Source organism: Garra rufa, chromosome 1 (genome assembly GCF_049309525.1).
Source record: "Garra rufa chromosome 1, GarRuf1.0, whole genome shotgun sequence".
Lineage (NCBI taxonomy): Eukaryota > Metazoa > Chordata > Actinopteri > Cypriniformes > Cyprinidae > Garra > Garra rufa.
This window is the reverse complement of record NC_133361.1, coordinates 27,922,563-27,938,808: the sequence shown is the minus strand read 5'-3', so window position 1 is coordinate 27,938,808 and position 16,246 is coordinate 27,922,563. Positions and strand designations below refer to the sequence as shown.

The following is a 16,246-nucleotide window of genomic DNA, read 5'->3' as shown; positions in this document are numbered from 1 at the left end:
TTAAAGTAATTTAATTTAATTTATTTTACACCATTTTGTAGTGTTTTTGTTTGTTTGTTTGTGTTTTTGCATAACATTATATGTCAAAAAATAATATATATATTTTTATGAGCTCAGTAAAACTCAAGAAAATTTTAATTTTTTTTTACAAATCGTTTGAAAGAAATAATGAATGTAAATCTCTTAAATAGAATTGATATATTTGTAGCAAAAGCCAAAAATACATTTTATGGGTCGAAATTATTGATTTTTCTTTTATGCCAAAAATAATTAGGATGTTAAGATCATGTTCCATGAAGACATTTTGTAAATTTCCTATTGTAAATATATAAAAACTTAATTTTTGATTAATAATAAGATCTTCATTTGGACAACTTTAAAGGTGATTTTTTCAATATTTAGATTTTTTTGCACCCTCAGATTCCAGATTTTCAAATAGTTGTATCTCGGCCAAATATTGTCCTATCCTAACAAGCCATAAATCAATGGAAAGCCTATTTATTCATCAATTTAAAAGAAAATGACCCTTATGACTGGTTTTCGGTCCAGAGTCACAAATTATTGAGAATGTGAACCTCACATAGCAAAGAGAAAAAGATAACTCCTGGTTCATAAAGTACCGTAACTGAAATTTTTTTTTTTTTTACCTAATTTCATGGATGCAGGAGCAGCACTTGGGACGAGGCACCAGGACTAACATTTACTCGGGCTGGCTGAAGGTTCACAGTTCACTAGAGGATGAAGATGACGAGTCTAATAACAATCACCGCAACGTAAAAGGCCTCCGGGTTGTCCTTAAAATTCTGGACCAGAGCCACAAGGATATAGCACTAGTAAGAGTCATCTTATAGTGTATCGTAAACAACAGTGAAAGCATGGATGATATCTCACTGATTGTGTTTATGTCTAGGCATTCTTCGAGACGGCTAGTCTCATGAGTCAGGTGTCACACTGTCATCTGGTTTTTGTGCATGGAGTTTCAGTTAAGGGATCTGAGAGTAAGTGCTTTGCCCTTTTTGACTTCCTCTTTAAAGGCCACAAGTGTCGTCAAAGCTGTTTTTGACTGTTTTGTGTTTTTGTTTTTTTGTTTTTACCATCTGCAAAACACATTATGTATTTGTTGACTCTACTGTTTTTATGTGAACAGACATCATGGTGGAGGAGTTTGTGGAGTTTGGCCCATTAGATGTGTTCCTGCACAGAGAGAAGGCGCATGTCACTCCGCAGTGGAAGTTTACTGTGGCTAAACAGCTTGCCAGCGCTCTTTGCTATCTAGTGAGTTATTAATTCAGTATGAGATTTTTTTAAATGGAACAGCTTATATCAATAATTGCCAAAAAATCTCTTTCGATCATTCTGCATTATTACTCTCTGCTTGAGTAAATCACGCAAAAATTGTCACGTTGCACCCTAAAATCCAAAAAAAATTTTTTTGTTTTGTTTTTGTTGTTTTGGTTTTTCATGAGAACATTATATATAAAAAATATTCTTTGATATTTGAGTAAAGTAAAACTCAATAAAATATTGAAATTCAAGACATATTGCTTAAAAATTAATTCTTTTAAAATGTTAAAGTTATTATAATTTCTATAAGTCATATTAAAGGTTGTATCAGCGATTCTAGGCTGAAACATAAAGTGTCAAATTCAGCTGACCTTTCTTCATGATCCGCTCGCTGCCTGCCCCATAAATTGGCTGTAAAAAAAAACGCGTCTCTGTGGTCAGCCTAGAGTCCGAGATATGCCAAAAAACAATCGGTGCTACCAACCATTCCACAGCAAAACAAACCGTGTTCCAACCAATCACCGTCAGGGGGTTGGTTTTGTGGACTTTCGCTCTGCCTCCCTCACATCCCTGAACCAGTACGAAAGTCCACAACACCAACCCCCTGACGCTGATTGGTTGGAACACGGTTTGTTTTGCTGTGGAAAGGTTGGTAGCACCGATTGTTTTTTTGGCATATCTCGGACCCTAGGCTGACCACAGAGACGCATTTTTTTTACAGTCAATTTATGGGGCAGGCATCGAGTGGATCGTGAAGAAAGGTCAGCTGAATTTGACACTTTATGTTTCAGGCTTGAAATCGCTGATACAACCTTTAAGTGGTCGACCGATATGTGTATTTTTTTAGGGCTGATGCCAATAACGATTATTACAAATCAAGTAGACCGATAACTGATATTTTGAACCAAAATGTGTCTGGTATAAAAATTAATGTCAAAGTTATAATAACAAGGGCTCTGACAAAAACTTGCTTTTAAATTATTTTATTGGAAAATTGGTTTTGAAAATGAACAATACCGATAACCATAAAAATGCTTAATTTCGGGCTTCGATAATTGGCCAGGCCGATAATCAGTCGACCCCTAGTTATATTACACCATTTTGTAGTGTTTGTTTGTGTTACATGGGAAGATTGTATATTAAAAAAATGAAATTCAAGAAAAATAAATTAAATAATAATAATAATAATAATAATGAATTATTTAATTAAAGTCATATTATACCATTTTAAAGTATTTTTTGTTTGTTTGTGTTTTTGAATAGGAATATAATATATATATAAAACATTATTTGATATTTTACTGAGTAAAGAAAAACTCAAAAAAATACTTAAATTCAAGACATATTGATTAAATACAAATAATTAAAAAATGTTAGTTATTTAATTGAAGTCATATTTAAAGGGCGACCGATATGTGTTTTTTTTTTTAGGGCTGATGCCGTTACCGATTATTACAAATTAATTAAAATTAATTAAAATTAATGTCAAAGTTAAGAAGAACAAGGGCTCTGACAAAAACTGTCTTTAATTGCTTTTAAATTATTTTATCTGAAAATTGGTTTTGAAAATAAGCAATACCGATAACCATAAATATCAGCCAGGCCGATAATGGTCAACTTCTAGTTATATTACACCATTTTGTAGTGTTTGTTTCAGTTTTTGCATGGGAAGATTATATATTTAAAAAATCTTATTTAATATTTTTATGAGCAAAGAAAACTCAAGAAAATATTGAAATTCAAGAAATATTAATTAAATAATAATAATGTTACAATTTAAAGTTATTTAATTAAAGTCATATTACACAGTTTAGTAGTGTTTTTGTTTGTGTTTTTGGGAACATTATATATCAAAAAATAAAAAAAGTAAAACAAAAAAACTTAAATTCAAGAAATATAAAAAAATATGAATAATTAAAATTTTTAACGTTATTTCATTTAAGTCATATTACACCATTTTAAGTGTTTTTGTTTGTGTTTTTGCATGGGAACATTATTTATAAAAAATATAATTAGATAAAAAAAATTTATAAATATTTATAATTTAACAATTTAAAGTTATTTAATTCAAGTCATATTACACCATTTTGTAGAGTTTTATTTGTTTGTGTGTTTGTGTTTTTGCATGGGAACATCATTATATATCAAAAAATATGATTTGATATTTTTATGAGCAAAGAAAACTCAAGAAAATATTGAAATTCAAGAAATATTAAATAAATATTAATAATTTAACAATTTAAAGTTATTTAATTTAAGTAATTACACCATTCGTAATTTTTATGAGCAAAGTTAAATAAAACAATTTGAAATTCAAGAAATATTAATTAAATATTAATAATTAAAATTATAATATTATTTCAATCAGGTCATTTTACACAATTTTGTAGTGTTTTTAAAATATTTAATATTTTTATGAGCAAAGTAAATCTCAAGAAAATATTAAAATGTAAGAAATATTATGTGAATATTAATTATTTAATTCAAGTTATTTTACATCATTTTATCAATCAAATATTATTTGATATTTTTATGAACTCAGTAAAACTCAGTAAAAAATAAATATTATTTAAATATTAATAATTTACATTTTAAAGTAATTTAATTTAAGTAATTTTACAGCATTTTGTAGTGTTATTTTTGTTTTTGCATGGCAACATTAATATTAAAAATATTATTTGATATTTTAATGAGTAAAGTAAAACTCAAAAAACTACTGAAATTCAAGAAAGATTAATTAAATATTAATGATTAATGAAATATGTTTGATGTTTTCTAATTAAAAACATTTTTAAGAAATATTTGTGATATTTCACCTCTAAATCAAATGAACAGTTACTAATATAAGAAATTGTATTTGCATTAAGAGAAATTGAATCTTATATTCAGGGACATTTTTCCATTGTAACATTACTGACAAGCCCAGTTATTATTACTGTAATGTAAAAAAAAAAATGCTAAAGTATGTAATTGTAATTATTAACAATATATATATTTAAAGCAGATTGAATGAATGAAAATGAGATTAGTAATGATTGAATGTAATGAAATCCAAAATCCAAATGCAATATATAGTTATTATTAATGTTGTTTCTTTATTAAAGCTTTATTTTATTTCCTTGTAAGATTGACCCATCCATGACCTTGTTCTTCACAGGAAACAAAGCGTTTGGTCCATGGGAATGTCTGTGGCAAGAATATTCTGGTGGTCAAGAAGGGTTTGGAGGACGGCACGTCTCCGTTTGTGAAGCTCAGCGACCCTGGCATTTCTCTGTCGGCTCTGTCTCGTGGAGGTAAGCGAGAACTGTTGTTATTCACACGTACTGTCGAGAAGAGTACATCCTGTACCCCTCTATCTGTGTCATTTTTCTAGTTGCCTCAGTCCGCTTGTCACTACTGTTTACTTCATCAGATTCTCTCATGGTTCATAGAACAGGAAGCTACGAACCAACCACTTCCTTATGGTGATGCACACTTCCTTTAGTCAAGCACTTTTATTAATGTCAGGATGATCATATTTACAACAGTGAAGCAACTGTCCAGAATGTACAGTGATAGAAACCCTAATTATGAATTTTCGGCACACTGTTTGTGATATAGACATGAATGATATCTTAAATCATGTACGTTGTATACTTTTTATGCCAAAAATTCACCTGATGGCTGATAAATCAAGTCTAGAAGCAACCCAGAACAAGTCTTTGTTTCACATGCAGAACGCGTGGAGCGCATCCCATGGATCGCTCCGGAGTGTATCGCCGACGGGGCCCGTATAGGAAGCGCCGCCGATCAGTGGAGCTTCGGAGCAACTCTGCTGGAAATCTGCAACAACGGAGATCTACCTATCAGCGGTAGCACACTGCCTGAGGTATGGCTTCCTCCCGCTGTGTACCTGATACCACACACTTGCTCTTTTTTCACATGTGCTCTTCTCTGTCTACAGAAAGAGCGATTCTATGAGACGCAGAGTCGCCTGGCGGTACCGTCTTCTCAAGAGCTGGCGAGCTTCATCAGCATGTGTCTGACATATGACCCCGCTACACGGCCATCCTTCCGGACCATTCTGAGAGAGCTAACAGAGATACAGATTAAAAGTGAGTCTTGCGTAATCATGCATGTGTGAGGTTTTTCTGTTGTTTTGATGTATTATGCAGGGCTCGCAAAATTTCGAAATCTCCGGTAGCCCGAAAATTAATTTAACTAGCCCAAATAAAAAATATAGAAAATCAGATAGGCGTCTAAATGTCAATCAAAAATACTGTAGCAGGCAGATCAAGCTCACTGTTTGCAACGCTCGAAATATAGAAAGAAAAATACATGGGGGTTTATATGAATGTATCTCTTAGAGCAGGGGTTCTCAACCTTTTTTAGGCCGGGCCCCCCTCCTGCTTCGGTCAATTTTGCAAGGCCCCCCAATACCTGACATTTCCTCTAAAGATGCTTATTTTTAAAGGAACACTCCACTTTTTTTGGAAATAGGCTCATTCTCCAACTCCCCCCGAGTTAATAAGATGATTTTTACCGTTTTGAAATCCATTCAGCCGTTCTCCTGTTCTGGCGATATCACATTTAGCATAGCTTAGCATAGATCATTGAATCCTATTAGACCAATAGCATCGCGTTCAAAAATGACCAACGAGTTTCCATATTTGTCCTATTTAAAACTTGACTCTTCTGTAGTTATATCGTGTACTAAGACCGGTGGAAATGCAAAGCTGCGAGTTTCTAGGCTGATAAGATTAGGAACTACACTCCCATTCCGGCGAAATAGTCAAGGAAGTTTGCTGCCGTAAGGCCGAAGCAGGAGCAGTAATACCACGCAGCACATGTGCAAATGCTAAACTAGCTGGGAACTCATTTCTGATAATACTCCGCCTGCTTCGGCCATATTATGAATATGGCCATATTACGGCCATATTCAGAACGTTCAACTTCAAAGCGCGTATGGGGAATTATTTGATTCCGACGACTTTAAAGCATGTATCGCGAATAATTTGATTTAGATCGGGACGTAGGAGCGGGTTCGCGGGACGTTTTATCCACACCGTGGATAAAAATAATTAAGCAGAGGCAGGGTATAATAGGTTACTTTTGCGGGTGGAAGAGGGACAAAACATGAATGTCGCGGGCGGGAGCAGGACGAAATAACATATATTTCTGCGGGAGCGGGACAGAAACTTGCGGATGCGGGACTAAAAAATATGTCCCTTGCAGGACTCTAAAATGAAGTTTTGTGCAGCGGTTGAAAGTTTTGAGCTGCCGTTCAGTCTGTATTTAACAGTGCGATGAAGCAATCAATCACAGAACACGAGAGAGACCGTGCTTTGATCATTTTCACTTAAAACATTAATAATGAAATTAAACAATTTTAGGATAATATTTAAATGAATTTTAAGCTATTTCGCGGCACCCTGGTGGCCCGCCGGTTTAGAATATCTGTTCTACATGAAACGTGAAATGCAATAAAATACACCCAGTACCCAAATAATGCCTTGTCTGTTTTTTCTCGCAAACAATTTGCGCCCCCCTTCCGATCTCTCCAGGGCCCTGTTGAGAACCACTGTCTTAGAGGAACTAAGCATCTTCAAAAATGTTTTGATGGAATTTTCTTTTCCTCTTACTGCCATATAATTCAGTGTTTATAAGCATGGCTTTGTTTAAAGCAGTAACCAAGGAAACTCTATATCGCTGCTGTTCCATAAGCGCCACCTGCTGTCAGATTATTAATTTGAATTTTCATTCAGTCCGTTTGCTGTTTTTGTTTTGTGCAGGCATGTTATATAGCATCATTTCACAAATCTAAAGTCAGACTATTCTGTTTTTGCTTTAAATCTTGAAATTATACACTCTAATTCAAATAAAAAACAACTGCTCATGGTACATGTATGTAGCATTTCTGTTCAAAATCAATGAAAAAATACTTTTCGCATTGTACCGAACTCGTATTGAACCATGTCCCCAAAGCTGAGGTACGTACAGAACCGTGACTTCTGTGTACCATCACACCCCTAGAAAGCAATTACAAGCATTTTTCTGTTCTTTCACAAAGCTGCGAGGCTATTAAATGCAATTAGAAACCTAGAAGCTACTGCTGCTACTAATAAAGAACGTGTTGTCAGTCCTCCAGAAATGCAAAACATCCTTTTATTCTATTAAGAAAAAAAGGGGGTTTGTTTTAAGATTACTGTTAGCCATTCCTTATCTGAACATCATAATAGTGATAGTAAAACCAACATGTTTGTTTGCAACAGAATTTCTGAAACAGAAAGACAATAATGCACTAGGCAACATCTATTTCAAAATTCTTGAAGCTTAGATGTTATTATAGTGATGTTAATGAAAAAAAGATTGTGTATTTCATAATGTATTCATGGCATTAATGTTTTAGTCAAAATTGTGTATTTATTCCAAAAAAATTTTTTAAAGTGTATTTCAGATTTTTTGTTCATTTTTGGTTTCAGCCAAGAGTTTTAATTTTGTTATATCACTGTTTTTGACCTTTTTTAGTCTTTTAGTCATATAATCTGCATCAGTAACAGCTATTTATCATCTATCAACTATTATTACAATAATTTGTCTTTTATATTTAAAATATAGTGATGAAATTTGAACTATAACTTTATTGTGGAAACATTTTTAAAAGAGTATCAGTTTATATTAGCCATCATATTGCTTATTAACAATAATTAGACCAACCAAATTGATTGACAGACAAATTGACACATTCTGAGGTAAAACCATAGTACTGAATTATTAATATATTTCTGTTCTATATATTTATGGTAATCCAAGTTACTTGAATACCATAATAATAGTGTTAAAGGGATAGTTCACCCAAAAATTAAAATTACCCCATGATTTACTCACCCTCAAGCCATCCTAGTTGTATATGACTTTATTCTTTCAGACAAATAAAATCAGAGTTATTTAAAAAAAAATGTCCTGGCTCTTCCAATCTTTATAATGGCAGTAAATGGCTGTTGTGATTTTGAAGTCCAATAAAGTGCATCCATCCATCATAAAAAGTGTTCCAAACTGCTCTGGCATGTTAATAAAGGCCTTCCAAAACAAACTGATGCATTTGTGTAAGAAAAAATCCACAAAACCGAAATCTCTAGCTTCCATTAACTGTTGTACATGTATTCACGAGAGAGTGGTGTTTCAGAACTATCCCTTTAATACCATGTTAACATTTTTGTTTGTGACTTCAGAAATGGATATCTTATTGTTTTCTTCCAGATCCAGACATTTCATCCGAATGTGAGTCACTCCCTGACAGAGACCCCAGCATCTTTTACAAACGTTACCTGAAGAAGATCAGGGATCTGGGAGAGGTCAGTTTACAGTTTCCTGCTCGATTAATTTGTTCAGGTCTTATCATCATATTTCAGTTTCATATGACACTCTGTGACTTGCTTCCAGGGACATTTTGGAAAGGTGATGCTGTATGTCTATGACCCTGGCAATGACGGAACGGGAGAATATGTGGCGGTGAAGGCCTTGAAACAGGAGAGTGGAAGTAGCCTCCACGATTCTTGGATGAAGGAGATCGAGATACTCAAATCACTTTACCACAACAATATTGTCAAATACAAGGGGTGCTGTACTGAACTGGGTAAGCCAAAGCTTCTAACTTAAAAGCCCTTACGACATAAAATTAAAGTGTAATTCATACAAAAATGAAAATTCTGCCATTAATTATTCACCGTCTTGTGGTTTCAAACCCGTAAGACCTTTGTTCATCTTCGGAACACAAATTAAGATATTTTTGATGAAATCTGAGAGCTTTCTGACTCTGCATAGACAGCAACACAACTACCACGTTCAAGGTCCAGAAAGTTGGTAAGGACATCATTAAAATAGTCCATGTGACATCAGTGGTTCAACCGTAATTTAATGAAGCTACAAGAATACTTTTTGTGCGCAGAGAAACAACAATAACTTTATTAAACAATATGCTTGTTGGTTTAATTCAGCTTTTAAGTTGCAGTGCTGTCTATGCAGAGTCAGAAAGCTCTCGGATTTCATCAAAAATATGTTAATTTGTCTTCCGAAGATGAATGAAGGTATTACAGGTTTGGAACAACATAAAGGTAAAGTAAAAAGTATAAAAGTAATGAATGACAGAATTTAAATTTTTAGGTGAACTATTCTTTTAATTTTTTTTAAATATATGTATATATATATATGCTAGACAGATAAAATACACCTGTTATTTGGGAAGAACTCTTTTAAAACTAATTTGAAATAGAAAAACATCATGAAAATGGATTAACAAACAGCTATTGTGTAGGCAGTGTTGAGATACTATTATTTTTTATTAAAAAAAATTTGAATTAGATTTGTATTTTATAGTTTCAATTTTGGTTTCAGTTAGTTTTAATTTATTATCTAGTATATATAAATTTTTTGTTAATGTTTAGTTTCAGGTATTTTAGTATAAGTAAGTAATTAAGTTAAACTAAATTATTTGAAAATGAAACATGTTTTTTGGAAACTAGCTGAAATTAAAGTCTCTGGATTTTGTTTTATTTCAGTAAATGTTTATTTTATTGGCTGTTAGTCCATGTTTATTAGCTTTCTGTATTCTGGTGTACAGATTAATGTTGATAAATACCATTTTTACAAGATATACAGTTGAGGGCAAAAGAATCTGCAAAATGGTAATTATATTACTAAAATAAGAGGGATTATACAAAATGCATGGTATTTTTTTATGTACCTGACTAAGATATTTCACATAAAAGATATTTACATATAGTCCACAAGAGAAAATAATAGTTCAATTTTTTTTTAAATGACCCCGTTCAAAAGTTTATATACACTTGATTCTTAATACTGTGTTGTTACCTGAATGATCCACAGCTGTTCTTTTTTTTTTTTTTTGTTTAGTGACAGTTTTTATGAGTCCTTTTGTTTGTCCTAAATTCTTTTTTGTGTATTTTTGTGTATTTGAACCCTTTCCAGCAATGACTGTATGATTTTATATGTTGACGACTGTATGATAAGATTCATCTTTTCACACTGAGGACAACTAAAGGACTCATATGCAACTATTACAGAAGGTTCAAACACTTACTGATTTGTTTCAGGTGGACAGGTGGTTCAGTTAATCATGGAGTATCTTCCCCTGGGAAGCCTTAGAGAGTACCTGCCTAAACATCGGTTGGGAATCGCTCAAAATCTCCTGTTTGCACAGCAGATCTGTATGGTGAGAAACTCTTTAAAAGTCCCTTTAAAGTCATACCGAAGCTAATACAGCTAATCGAATGGTCCTTACTGTGCAATCTGATCTGTACTGCCACACCCATAGGGGATGGACTATCTGCACTCCAAACGCTACATCCACCGGGATTTGGCTGCACGGAATGTTTTGGTGGAGAATGAAGGTGTGGTTAAGATCGGTGACTTCGGCTTGACAAAGTACATTCCCGAAGGAGAGATCTACTATCGTGTTCGTGAGGACGGAGACAGCCCTGTGTTCTGGTAAGCTGTATTAGCTGGAGGCTTGGGGAGATGGGTAATGTTCTCTAATGTTGATAACATCCTGGAGAATGCTTTTATCAATGCAATGTGATCTGTTAATGGATTTATGGACGGCATTAGACATATCGTGGTGTCACTCAGTGAAAGCATTAAGTATGTTTGCTATCGATCCACACAATTATTGAATAATTCCACCAAAAATAAAACAATTTAATAAGAAAAAGATTAAAAACATTTGCAACCTAACATTTATTTCTGGACTTGTTTATCTTTGAAATAACAAAATCACCTCTGGGTTTAAAACAAACAGCAGTTATTTCAAAACACATTTTTGTTTTTTAGGTATGCCATAGAGTGTCTGAAGGAGAGCAAGTTTTCCTTTGCCTCAGATGTTTGGTCCTTTGCCGTGACCCTCTATGAGATTTTGACCCACTGCAATCATCGTCAAAGCCCCCCTTCGGTATGTTTCTCACATCAGAATGTTATCACATCAACATTTTTGCTATAATTGGTATATTTGTAGCAATAGCCAAAAATACATTGTATTGGTCAAAAGTATCGTAAAAAATCAGTAAAGATCAAGTTCCATGAAGATATTTTGTATATTTCCCACCTTAAATATATAAAAACTTAATTTTTGATTAGTAATATGCATTGCTAAGAACTTAGACAACTTTAAAGATGATTTTCTCAATACTTTTGCACCCTCAGATTCCAGATTTTCAAATAGTTGTACCTCGGCCAAATATTAATATTAAAAATGGACCCTTATGACTGATTTTGTGGTCCAGGGTCACATATTTTATTTTATTTTGAGTAAGTGTTTTTTCCCCAAGTAACATTTAAAATGGTTTTAGTTTTTAGTTAACCCTAGTGTGAGGCAGCAGCAGTTAAAGGGATAGTCCACCCAAAATGAAAGAATTTACCCCATGATTTACTCACCCTCAAGCCATCCTAGGAGTCTATGATTTTCTTCTTTCAGACTAATACAATCAGAGTTATAATAAAACATGTCCTGCCTCTTCCAAGCTTTACAATGGCAGTGAATGCCTGTTGAGATTTTGAAGTCCATGGCTGTTAAGATTTTGAAGTCCAATAAAGTGCATCCATTCATCATAAAAAATAGTCCACATGACTCCAGGGGGTTAATAAAGGCCTTCTGAAGCGAATCAATGTGTTTGTGTAAGAAAAATATCCATATTTAAAACTGGGGTGTAGGCAAACGTGGAAGTGACCACGCAGAAGCATGTGGAGTACTTGTTATGATGGATGGATGCAGTTTTTTGGTCTTCAAAAATCTCCCATTCGCTGCTAGTATAAGGTTTGGAAGAGACAGCACATTCTTTAATATAACTCTAATTGTATTCATCTGAAAGTAGAAAGTCATATACACCTAGAATGGCTTGGGAGTGAGTAAATCATGGGGTCATTTTCTTCTTTCAGACTAATACAATCAGAGTTATAATAAAACATGTCCTGCCTCTTCCAAGCTTTACAATGGCAGTGAATGGCTGTTGAGATTTTGAAGTCCAATAAAGTGCATCCATCCATCATAAAAAATAGTCCACATGGCTCCAGGGGGTTGATAAAGGCCTTCTGAAGTGAATCAATGTGTTTGTGTAAGAAAAATATCCATATTTAAAACTGGGGTGTAGGCAAACGTGGAAGTGACCAACCCAGAACCATGTGGAGTACTTTTTATGATGGATGGATGCAGTTTTTTGGTCTTCAAAAATCTCCCATTCACTGCTAGTATAAGGTTTGGAAGAGACAGCACATTCTTTAATATAACTCTAATTGTATTCATCTGACAGTAGAAAGTCATATACACCTAGAATGGCTTGAGAGTGAGTAAATCATGGGGTAATTTTTAGTTTTTGAGTGAACTATCTCTTTAATAATAACTAAACTCAATGCACCAAGGCCAAAAGGAGTTAGTAGTGGTAAACAGCCAGCAAATCATAATAATGTGAACTATTCCTTTACCTTTGCAGCATCTTGCAAATTGATGGATGACTTTGTTTTCCATAGAAATTCTTTGAGATGATGGGATTGGTCCATGGTCAGATGACCGTGGTTAAACTTATTAGCCTCCTGGAGAAAAACGAGAGATTGCCGTGCCCTCGAGACTGTCCTCGTGAGGTACTGTGAAACTAGGCAGCACAAATATTCATAAATGCAAAAAAAATACAGCTCAAGTATTTTTACATATTTATTTGCAATTCTCAATACAGGTTTATTTACTGATGGAGCAGTGCTGGGATTTCAACCCTGGGCAGCGTCCATCGTTCAATTCCCTGGCTGAGTCTCTGAAGGACATCCGGCGAACGTACAAACAGCAACCGTCTGTGCAACTCGCTCAGCTCAACCATCGCTGACCTGCTCTTTCGCTCTCTCTCTCTGTGTGCTGTCAGATAGCCTGTAACCACAGCACTATGAGCCTGACCACACTTTTTTTTTTAGAAAAGAGGATGTTTTTTTAAATGTTCAGTTGAGGGAACCCAAATACTGTACCTCTTTTTCTACTGAAGCTGTGCTGGTGTTTGTGCTGGACCCAGACAAATTTTTGCTTTCAGCCACTTCAGAGGTGAACGATAAGTTAACTTGCTGTTACTCTTCAGCCGTCAGCTCCAGCATCGGCACAGTGCCTCTGTCAGTGGAAAAAAGGTAACTGTAACCTTAAGTGCTCTTTAAAGCAAATGTATGTACGTTTTTACCTTGAAATATCAGTGACTTCTAAGAAGGCGATTGGCTGTTTCTTTCCCACACTCCACCGCAAACATCTGTTTGCATGTAAGTTTGGTGAGCGGGTTCTTAAATCCTGCCAAAGGGGTAAAATGTGTCACTGTGGCAACAAATGCACATGTTCAGCTGTCCAGTGTAAGAACAGTGTACAGTGAGTTCTTCACTTAAATGTAGGGGTCGCAAAAATACACAGAACTACAGTATATACTGTTGCTTTAAGTCAAGTGTCTTGGTGTTAAAACCATAATAACCAAAGAATGCATGGTTGTGAACGTTATTCATTTTTTATTTCATTCACAATGTAACATATTATTGTGTAAATACTCTCAGGTGTTTCGTTGTTTTCTAGTTTACTTCCTTTTTCCCCAGTCCTGCTGTTTTACATATATATATATATATATTGGGAGTAAGCGAAGACTGTGACTGGCTGTTATTTTGAAGGCCTTAAGAATATGAATTTAGATGTTTACAGTATAATATAAATGCCGCTTTGAATGTTTTTCTTTTTTATTTATATTTTCTCTTTTCGAAAAATGTGCAATTCTTCCTACGTTTTATGGCCTTTTGTACATCTTCCGGTGTGAAATGCTATAGTCTTAATGTCCCACTGAATGTATCTATAAAAACTCTTTACATTTAATAAATGTAATTACTGAAAGTGTATACCAAGATACAGTCTTTTGAGAGGCTTTTTATTTATAAGTGGATCCTTTTGGATTTTCATTCATTCAGAAATAGTCATGAAATGAAAATTCACCCTGTCTATTTTAATATGGTATTGATCTTATGGTGAAGAGTGATGAATTCATCCATGTATACCTTTGTTTTAACCCATAAACAAAGTATTGTAACACAATCTTCCAGTGAAATGACAGATTTCTGCCACTGCCAGTCAAAAGTTTTTGAACGGTAAGATTTTTAATGTTTTTATAGAAGTCTCTTCTGCTCACCAAGCCTGCATTCATTTGATCCAAAGTACAGCAAAAACAGTAAAAGTTTGATATATTTTTACTATTTAAATAACTGTTTTCTATTTGAATATATTTTAACATGTAATTTATTACTGTGGTTTCAAAGCTGATTTTTAGCATCATTACTCCAGTCACATGATCCTTCAGAAATCATTCTAATATTCTGATTTGCTGTTCAAAAAACATTTATTATTATTATTATTATTATTATTATTATTATTATTATTATTATTATTATGTTGAAAACAACTGAGCAGAATTTTTTCAGGTTTCTGAATATAAAGTTCAGAAGAACAGCATTCATCTGAAATAGAAATCTTTTGTAATATTATAAATGTCTTTATCATCACTTCGGATCAATTTAAAGCATCCTTGCTAAATAAAAGTATTAATTTCTTTAATATCTTTACCAAAAAAAAAAAAATGTATGCTGACTCCAAGCTTTTGAATGGGTATAATGTTACAAAAGCATTTTATTTCAATTAAATGCTAATTTTTGGATGTTTCTATTCATCAAAGGATCCTGAAAAAAATTTACTCAACTGTTTTATAATAATAATAAATGTTTGTAGCAAATTAGCATATTACAGATGATTTCTGAAAGATCATGTGAAACAGAAGACTAAAAAAAAAATTCACAATACTACTGCTTTTCATGTATTTTGGATCAAATAAATGCAGGCTTGATGAGCAGACAAAATGTATTTAAAAACATTAAAAATCTTTTGACTGGTAGTGTATGCTGGACTTCTTCAATTATTTGGTTTGCTAAAAAACTTCCCAAGTTCCCATCCACAATCAACCGCAATCTCAAAATCCCATCAGTTCCTAAACTATTTTTTTTCCAATAATCTGATACCCTCAGATGTATGTCAGTATGGAAGAAATGATCTGTCGCTACTTCTATTTCACCACAACTTTGATGGCGCACACATACAAGACCTGGAACCTTAGGCCAGCTCTACAAAACTATTTTTAAAGAGCAGAACCTTAACATTTTCACAAATGAATCCATTGTGAACCCCTATTGTTAGTACCACTGAGTGCTTTTATGTTGATCTGGCAACCAGTCCCCATTTTTTTCGCCTTTAAAGCGTTGTAAAACTAGAAAATAATTGAAAAATAATTAGCTAAAAACATCAGGGTATAAATATAGAACAAACTCTACAACAGTCCACAGCAAGGATATCTCTTTATGTGACCCTGGATGACAAAACCAGTCAAAATCCAAATGTATACACAAAGCTGAATACATAAGTTTTCTATTGATGTATGGATTGTTAGGATAGGATTTGTTTTGCTGAGATACAACTACTTGAAAATCTGGAATCCAAGGGTGCAAAATCACCTTTAAAGTTGTCCAAATAAAGTCCTTACTAATAAAAAAAAAAAGTTTTATATATATTATATATTATATATTTTAGCATATTATAATATATATATTTATATATTTACGGTAGGAAATTTACAAAATATCTTCATGGAACATGACCTTTACCCAATATCCTAATGTTTTTAATGGCATAAAAGGAAAAAAAGGTTTATTCTTATGTAAATATCTATTTATTTTGATGGTATCTGGCAACCCACTTGCTGTGTGTTCAAATTTGAGATGTGACTCATTGGCCCCGCCCCTCAAGCCTGAAAGAAAAACGCATTTCCCCTCGACCAATCAGCGGCCGAGTTTCTCGCACGTGTGTATTGTTTAAACTGGCCAAAGCAAACGAGCGGTGTGAGCGCACAAACTTCCACACGGAGAC

At 33.7% G+C, this 16,246-nt stretch overlaps 1 protein-coding gene across 1 annotated transcript in view; it reads left to right on the top strand.

Annotated features, from left to right (window-relative positions):
- Positions 1-14,186, top strand: part of tyk2 (tyrosine kinase 2) — a 33,525-nt gene extending 19,339 nt beyond the window's left edge. The window contains exons 12-24 of the mRNA XM_073838467.1: positions 666-833; positions 911-998; positions 1,148-1,275; positions 4,442-4,577; positions 5,001-5,152; positions 5,228-5,378; positions 8,524-8,618; positions 8,707-8,899; positions 10,377-10,495; positions 10,598-10,770; positions 11,113-11,230; positions 12,802-12,912; positions 13,005-14,186. Of these exons, the coding sequence (XP_073694568.1) occupies positions 666-833; positions 911-998; positions 1,148-1,275; positions 4,442-4,577; positions 5,001-5,152; positions 5,228-5,378; positions 8,524-8,618; positions 8,707-8,899; positions 10,377-10,495; positions 10,598-10,770; positions 11,113-11,230; positions 12,802-12,912; positions 13,005-13,148 (1,776 nt within the window). The 3' untranslated portion in view covers positions 13,149-14,186. The remainder of the gene's footprint in view (positions 1-665; positions 834-910; positions 999-1,147; positions 1,276-4,441; positions 4,578-5,000; positions 5,153-5,227; positions 5,379-8,523; positions 8,619-8,706; positions 8,900-10,376; positions 10,496-10,597; positions 10,771-11,112; positions 11,231-12,801; positions 12,913-13,004) is intronic.
- Positions 14,187-16,246: the final 2,060 nt, after the last annotated feature.